The sequence below is a fragment of the Plasmodium berghei genome, assembly GCF_900002375.2.
Source record: "Plasmodium berghei ANKA genome assembly, chromosome: 12".
NCBI classification, from domain to species: Eukaryota; Apicomplexa; class Aconoidasida; order Haemosporida; family Plasmodiidae; genus Plasmodium; species Plasmodium berghei.
In genome coordinates this window covers 234,100-243,549 of record NC_036170.2, presented here as the reverse complement: position 1 = coordinate 243,549, position 9,450 = coordinate 234,100, and the positions used below count along the sequence as shown (strand labels likewise).

Below are 9,450 nucleotides of genomic sequence, written 5' to 3'. Positions count from 1 at the left end.
GAAAAAAATGCAATACTATTAAAGTATTTTTTTAGAAAAATAACGATCAAGCAATAATATAATCCACTAATACACGTTGCTATTTTATTAGCTTGCATGTGAAAAAAGACCTTACCCTTGGATACGCATATATATTTTGTTTGTGTGTGCTCATGGAATGTTTATTTCTACAATAAATACTGAAATAATTAAAAAAAAAATTAAAAAAAAACATAGAAAGGAAATTAAAACATTGAAAAAGTATTAAAGCACACTGAGAAAAAGCGCCATTAAAATTTTTTTTTCCAATATTATTTTTTAATTGTAGGAGTATTCTTAATCCGAACTGATTTAAATTGAACATATAATGAATTTGTGTATGCAGATATAGAATATTTAAGCATATTAATAAATGTAATATAACTTGTATAGTATCTAATTTTATTTTGCTAATTTTTCCCTTTCCATTGTGATAATTTGCACCGTAATATTATTTTTAATTCCACTTTTATAAATATAAAAAAATATTCATATATATACAGAAATATTCCTATTTCCTAGGTGAAAAATAGTACAATATTTGTATATTTTTTTGATTCGTTCATATCTATATGGATTTTTGCTTTTTTATTCTCATCCCCATTTTCCTTTTTGTTTGAATGACTAATTTATGAAAACGCAACTTTGTGTGCATTTTTCATTAGAAGCGTTTTAAGCACAATAATAAAAAAAAGCGATATACTTTTATATCTATGTTATTAATTTTTTAATGCAATGCTTATGTGCTAAAAACCATAAGCACATTTTTTTGTGTATGTATTGCAATATTGTAAAAAGTATAAGAAAAACAAAATATATAAATTGTTCCGTATATGATACATGTATATTTTAAAATAAGCCACTCTTCATACATATGCACATTTGTATACATAACATAAAAAAAGGAATTGCGAAACAAAGTGGAAATAACATAAATTCGTAACCCTTGAGCATTTTTGTCGAACTATATATTTTCCGCATATTCATGTGAACATAAGGTATTTGCACACATGCATATTTGTAATTTATGCATAGTAATAAAATTAAAATAAGGTGTGTGTGTGTGTAATAAATAAGAATATAGGAAATTATCGAAAATTGTTAAGAATGATAAAAGAAAAAAATAAGAAAAAGAATGCGAAAAAAATAGGGATAAAGAAAAAAAATGGGAATAACATATCAAAGTAAAATACATTTCATTATAGTAAGTTTCATGTACTTATAACTAACAAATTGCATATAAATTTTATATGAGTTTTCTATACCCATTTTTATTTTTCAAAAGATATTTAATTATCTTCATGTGTGCAATATAAACGTAACAAAGATTTTAATGGGTCTTTGAGAATAACATATTTACCATCTGGCCTGTCTGAAATGTTATCAAGAATAAATTTGAGTATACCCCATATATTTTCATATTTTAATCCAATTTGTGTCGACAAATCTTTTGTTTTATGAGATTGAATAGATAATATATTATGATTTTCATAATCATTAGCATTTTTTCTGGATATAAAGCCTAACTTAATGTCATCACAACCACTTAACAAAGCTTGGCATATAAATTTATGAAGCTTATATGTATTATTACGTATTTCGTTAGCTAATAATGCACCTTTTTGATTTTCTATTTGAGATCTCCAATTTTTATGACTTTTAATATCATACTCATTTAATGAACAAATATAAACATATGCATTATTTGATCCTTTTATTTTTGAATGTATTTCTCCTCTTGTGATAATTGTACAACTAGTTTTAGATGATCCATGGATTAATGGAGGGAGATTAATTTTTCTATATCTATAAAGAATATTAGAATTATTGTTACAGTGTTTTGAGTTAAATGATGTATTATCATATTGTTCAGCTATTTGATTGTTTAATTGAACATGATTTTTAAATCGTTCATTAATTTTGACTGCTTCTAAACCTAAGGCTTGTAATGAATTTATTTTATTTTCACTATCTTGAGTTGGTGCATCTAATGAATTTTCATTTACTGTTAATAAATCGATAATAGAATCGTCATCTTTATCTATAATAATTCTATTTCCTTTTTTTTTAATTATTAAATGCCAAGAATATTTAGAATGTATACACGACATAAGGCAAGATAATATTTGATCAGTAGAAACGATAATTAATGTATTTGAATTATTTTCTTTAGCTTTTTTTTCTTCATTATCTAAAATTTCCAATAATGTTTGATCATCACTAGTTTTACAAACTAATACATTTGCATCTTTATTTAAATGAGCAAGAAAAGGTGGGTTTTTAACATTGATATTTTCAAATCTTTTATCATAATATAATACTTTTCCTCGGAAAAATATATCTTCTATTTTTAAATGATCAATTTTAATTAATTTTTTAGGTAACTCATTAAACATAATTTCGCAATCTACTGTCCATGAAGGAGTTGGCTCATTGCTCCATTCTGTAAATATTCTATGACGAGCATTTAATCTAGCAGTTTTAGCTTGTTGTAACATTTTTTGTTTTTTTTGTTCAGCTGTTTTAATTCTACTACTATATAAATTATCTTCTTCTTGTTGTTTTTGAGTAAATGCTTGGGTTGTTTGTTTATTTATTATTTTCTTTTTATTAAATAAAGTACCTTTGGGTTTTTGTCCTGTTCTTAAGTCAACGGTTTGAAATTGTAACTCTTCTTCAAACGCATTATCACCATCTCCGGAATTTTTATTTATATCTTTTATATTCTTTTGATAGCTAGTGGTTGTAAAATCGCATATTTTCCCGATTTTTTCAAATTTCATAGAGGGTTCAAATTGATACTTTTTTATATCTTCCATACAGGAATTCACTAACTCCTCATTTTTGATGTCAGGTCCCCATGTTCTGTTGTTTACAACACCAAATAATTTAAACGTTGACATTTTTTTTGTGTATGTATTTGAAATTGGGATAAATCACTATATTTAATTAGAATAGTTATGTATATTTTGGCTATAGTTTTATTAATAATAAATATTTTAACTTATTTTTTAAAAAATTAAAAGGGAATAAATAATAAAATAGAGAAATGGAGGAAATTTTCGATTTTCGTAATAATCAATATATTTTGTAAAATATAGCAAGTTTAAAAAAAAATTTACTTGAAATAAATAAATATACATATGTATATATTAATACTGTGTAATTTTTCTATACTATTTCTTAATATATATCAAATTTCAACATTCATTAAAATTCCATATATTAAATTTTTAAAGCCAGCAGTTTTTTCGAGCGTTAAATTTCTATAACAATACATACTTGTACATTTAAAGAAACATTTAAATAAATATAAAAAATAATATATGTATAATACAAAATACATAAAAAAAAACAAAAATGGAAAAAAATGAAAATTTAATATTTTTTTTGCTAAAATGGGAAAAACATGTATTTAGTGCATATAATGCGTAAGCTTATAATGTTGTAGTTTAATTTTCGAAAAAATTCATATTTATTATATAAAATATGTATTCATATATATATGATGACTATATATGAGATGGCAAAGATAGTAATATTAATTTTTTTCCAATCCACTCATTATATACAAAAATAAGTAAAGGCATATTAAATAGTAGGTATGTTAATTTTAGGCTTTGGGTAATTTAACATACATATATATTACTATTACTGGTAAATATTCTTTTTATATTATTGTTGTTTATTTTATTATTATTTATTTTTAAAATTGATCAATTTCCGAATATGTGATATTTGCTAAACTATACAATTTTTAAGATTATGACTTATATGCATATTTTTTCCCTCTTATAATATTTTTATAATTTTTTTTTTATATCTCACCTCTTTCTATATATTAGAACAATACTAAAACAGAGATATACAAATTTGTTTATAATATCATAGATATAAAATGGAGTAAATATGGTATATATTGTTTTATCTTTTTAATCATTATATAATAGGAAAAACTATATGCTTTCTCTTTTTTTTTTTCAAATATTTTATTTATTCATTTGGGATTTTTTTGTGTGTAATCAAACAATCTGATATTATTCACTTAACATAGGATTAATATATTTTTAGTTTGTTGTTTGTGTTTTTTTTATACATTTTTTAAATATATATACTCGAACATCTCAGATTATGGGTATAGAAATTTTATTCAAAACACGAAAAAAATATATTTTTTTCCATAATACTTTTTTTTTGGACAAAGTTTGCATCGTTGATTTTCCATTTAATTTGATAAAGTATATCTTAAGAATAAAATAAAAAAAAATAAAAAAAATATCATTATATTATTTCATATAGTGCTTATTTTTTGTTAAAAAAAAGGGATACAATGATCAAAGTAGAAAATGTTATAAATTAAAAAATAACGTGCAACAAATCACATATCACCAAAATATATTAATTTTATAACTATTTTATTTTTTTGTAAATAGGTGTAGCATTCTTTTTTTTTTTTCTTTGTTTTATTTTTTATACATTTTTTTTAGTATGTTATGAATTAAATTTGCAGCCAGCTCAGTGTAAGCAAAAGTCTTATTTACTAAGTTTGCATTATTTTATTTGTAATTTTGTTTTAACTTTTTTGCTTATTTTGTGCGATTTTTGTTTTTTTTTTCATAATATTCTTCAATAAGAAAATACAAACAAAATTTGGCAAGCACCTGAAAGTCAAATTATATTAAATTATTAAATATAATAATAAAAGAATTATTATGCTATAAACTCATGTTTTTCACGAAGACATATTTTAAATCATATGACTCTGACAAAAAAAATATAATAAGAGTGCAAACTCAAATATGGCAAAAAACAAAGTAATACGCTTTACCAAATAAGTAACATAGTTGGTTAAATATATATTATACATACATGTGTTTATATTAAGGTGTGGTGTTATAAAGTAATATTTTTGTAGGAACATACATTTTTCTGAAATAAGTCTGAACAAACCTTGAAATGTGTATATATATATGTGTGCATATATTTTAGCAATTTCGCAGTAAATACATGTACACACACACATTCCTATAATTCAACGTTTTATAAAAAACAAATAGAAGTATATACAAAGGGAAAAACAAAATAATGACATATTTACGAAGCATATTACGATACAAAAATGTTTTGAAGAATTATGAGAATGCTTGGATTGGAGACAACTATAACAATACTAATTTCAAATTTAAACAATTATATTTTAAAATAGATAAAAAAATTATACATAATAAAAAAAAAATTGATGATACTAATAATGAAATTGATAAAAATATAAAAAATAAAAAGGAAAATACAGCCTTTTATGCATATTTAAAAAAAATATTTTTTGTAACATTCTTATTTTATGGTACATATGAAAGTATAAATTTAGTTAAAAATATAAAAAACTATATAGAAGAAGATCAACAATTAAATAGTATTATACATGTAAAAATAAACTCAGCAAAAATAAAATTTGAAAGATTTACATGCCAATTAAATGATAATATGTTTAAATATATAAAACAAAATGCAAATTTAAATATTATTTTAAACGATATTAGTGAATTCATTTTTTATTTATTATATTATATTTATTTGTTTATTCAGGTTATAAAAAATTTCACAAATTTTTGGAATTCGACACTGAGGATAAATAAATTACTAGGAATAAACGAAGCTAAAATTGATACAATAAAAAAAGAGAAAAGTGAAAAAGAATATATCAAGAATGAACAAGATGGAAATGTAAATTGTGATGAGAAAAATGAAGATTTATATAAAGACAATATATATAGTGATATAGAAGATATAATCCATGCTTTTAACAAATTAAAAAATTTTGAAATTCATGAAAACTATAATAACCTTAAAATAGACAAATCTGATAAAATTAACCTAAGAGATGTTGAATGTTTAAAAGACACAAATAATTTTTATTTTAACACCAAAATAAAAGAAGATGAAAAAGAATATTATATTATAAATTTGCATGAACAAAATAAAAATGTAGACAATTATGGAGAAAACACAAAAGAAACCAAAACAGCATCGCCTATAATGGAGACAAATTTATCAATGCAAACAGTCAGTCCAAAGAAAAGCATCATAAAACTTAAAGAAAATGCTCAATTAAATGAAATTGAAAACATGAAAAAAGAAGAATATATGGAAGAAAAAAATGAGATTGTAAATGGACGATCAAACGTTAAGGATAGCAAAGACGATTTTCATGTAATTATTAAAAGTGATGAACAAATTGTAGCTAAGGAAGATGCACAATTAGCTAAAAATATGAACAATGAAAATAAGAGACATAAAAAAGACGAAAAAAAAATATATATAGATAAAATCGAAAAAACAAATATCATGCCAAAAAACATATTAGATAAATCTATAGTAATTTCCGAGAAAAAAACAAAAATTGTTGAACTTGAAAAAGAAAATAAAACTTATAATGTTGGCAAAATAGATGGTACAATTAATAATAAAAAAGGAGATATAATAAATAATGATCAATATATAAAAAATATATTAGAAAAAGAATTAACCAATTTTAAAACACATATAAATAGTTTAAGCAAAAAGGATTTACAAAATAAAATAGTTGACATGTATGTAAATGAACTAGTTACAGAAAGATATAAAGATATATTATTGGAAGAAGAAAAAGAGGTATTAAAAAAAATATTAACAATTAAATATAATGATATTTTTTTAAAAAAAAAAAAAAAAGTCGAAAAAGCCTTAAAAAAATCAATGTTAAAAATATTAAAAGAAGAAGAAAAATTATTAAAAGAAAATTATGAAAAAAAAAAAGAAAGTTTTGAAAATAATATAATTGATCAAACTAAAAATGAAATAGATATAGAGAAAAATAAAATGAAAAATGAATTAAAAGAAATTGAAGAAAATTACTTAAAAAAAATAAATACCTATGCATATGATATAAATATAATAAAGGAAAATATAGAAAAAGATAAAATTAGACAAATGAAATTACAATATATAAATGATATACAACATAAATTGGTTTATTTACAAAATTGTATAATTCATGATTTGTCCATCGAGGTAATTTTAAAGGATTTAAAAGAGCATTTAAAAAAAGACACATTTTTAGAAAAAACTCTTAAAGCATTACCAGATAATTTCTTTACATGCACATATAAACTAAATAATAATAATCGGGAACAAATTAAAAATAAATTTTATTATTTATATAAATTGAGTGTAAAGGAAGCCTTTTATGAACATTCAAATAATTATTTATATAAAGTATTAAGCAATTTATTTTCTTATTTTTATATTAACTATGAGACAACCTCTAATATAATATTGGCCCGAGCTCTAAAAAATAATTTGGTTTTAAAAGAAAATTTACTAAATTTATCATATGCATTGAATAGTATAAAAAAAAATAAATTCATAGACTCTTTGCAATATATAGAAGGATTGACTGGTGGGTGTAAACAAACATTTGAATCATTTAATGAAGATATAAAAAATGTTACTTTGTTTAAATTTTATCTCAGAATGGCTGTATCGAGACTATCATTATTGAGCAAACTTATGAGAACATATTCTGAGGAAAACTAATTAATTTGATAAACATCATTCTATTTATTTCCCAATCATTTATAAGTTATGCTTTATTTTATTAAATTATTATTATATTTGTCTTTATACTTTTAGTGTTTTTCGATTTACAATAATATTAGTTTCTTTGAAAAATGCAACTTAAAACTTCAACTTGTTTATGATTATATTTTTTATAAAAGCAATTTCTCAAGAATTAGTAACAAAATTTCTCACAAATATGGTGAGTAAACTATGAATTGCTACTTTTTTAATTGTTACTTTTTGATTTCCGATTTGTTTATTTAAGCATTGCAATAAAATATTCATGTACATATACATTTCTACTAACCACAAGTTTGAAAAAAAAAAAAATCGATTATTTTTTGTTAAATAATTAGACAATTTTTATTTCAATTTTTATTTTTTCCTCTATCTTTGTAAACATAATATATACAGTATAAAAAAATGCATATAATTTTTCATATAATATATTTTTTTTTTTTAAAACTCGTGTCATAAATAAAAATATATAAACACATAGTATTTTATATATGTCACATATAAATTTGGTTGGGACATATAATTAGTATATAAAGTAAAAAAAATAAAGATAAGAAAACAAAGAAAATGTAAAAATAATTATATAGAATATACTAGATAGTGTTATATGCACTACTATTTTAATTCCATTTCAAAGTTTTATATTTGAACAGTTTAAAAAAACATTAAATCATTATATATATAAACTCCACGTATTAATTTATAGTGGCAAGTAGTGATTTGTTATATATATATATACAGAGTTGTTGGTATCATATTTTATATATTATTTGATATTTGCTTATCTAAAATTTGAATTATTCTTTGAATATTTTAAATATATACATAATTTATTATATACGTCTTATTTTGTACGGCATTATAACTATAGGCCCAAATGAGACAAAACTAGAAGGAAAAAATGAATAGGATTAAAATATTTTCAGTAACATTTCAATATATCCATTTATGTATATGGAAATAAAGTTAACAAGACAATAAACTTTAAAAATAAAATAGAGTATACATATTTTGTTTCTTAAAAATATAAAACATCATTTACAACTTATTATAAAAAATGGAACCTGAATGTTATAATGGAGAAAAAATATATAAAAATAAATTAACATATTTAACGAAAAAAAATATAGAAAAGAAAAATTTACAATTTAATCATAAAAAGTAAGAAATATTAAAATAATTTATTAGCCTTATTTTGTCATATAATATATAAATACATACATATTATTAATAATGGTTTATGTTCCCATACATATTGAAAATGTAAATGTTGAAAGCATAGTTTAAAAAAACATCTTAATTTTTTCTAGCCTATAATTCAATGGGATATTTTTTCATTTTTACTTTTAATTTTTTTTAAAAGAAAAAAAATAATTTATGTTTATAACTTGATGCTTCTTAGAATAATAATTTAGCCTACATATCCATGCTAACAATTTTTTTAATAATATTTTCCATTAAATATATATTTTTAATTTAGATTTTATGTTAAATATATTCTAATTTTATTTTTATTTTGCAATTACATTATGGATGTAGGATGGATAAGGAATTTTTAAGAAAAGCTATAAATATTTTGAATGCGCATGAAGGCAAAAAATTTATTGCATGCTTAGAATAATCTCATGCATATGCCATTTATTTTGTATAAAAAAAAAAAATATATTTATATTCATGGATATATATCGTATATAAAATGTAAATATGTTATTTAAATCTGGTTTCATAAGATAAAATAAATAAATATATAGCTTATTATAAAATAATAAAAATTAGAATGGAAGTATATATAATATATTGATGGTTCTTAAAATA

At 21.0% G+C, this 9,450-nt stretch overlaps 2 protein-coding genes across 2 annotated transcripts; one reads left to right on the top strand and one right to left on the bottom strand.

Moving 5' to 3' along the window:
• Positions 1-1,307: 1,307 nt before the first annotated feature.
• PBANKA_1206100 (eukaryotic translation initiation factor 3 subunit D, putative) lies at positions 1,308-2,921 on the bottom strand (the record flags this gene model as incomplete). Its single annotated transcript, XM_034566110.1, has 1 exon — positions 1,308-2,921. The coding sequence occupies one exon, from the start codon at positions 2,919-2,921 to the stop codon at positions 1,308-1,310; it is 1,614 nt and encodes a 537-aa protein (XP_034422739.1).
• Positions 2,922-5,103: 2,182 nt separating this feature from the next.
• PBANKA_1206000 (conserved Plasmodium protein, unknown function) lies at positions 5,104-7,593 on the top strand (the record flags this gene model as incomplete). Its single annotated transcript, XM_034566109.1, has 1 exon — positions 5,104-7,593. The coding sequence occupies one exon, from the start codon at positions 5,104-5,106 to the stop codon at positions 7,591-7,593; it is 2,490 nt and encodes an 829-aa protein (XP_034422738.1).
• Between the last annotated feature and the right edge of the window lie 1,857 nt (positions 7,594-9,450).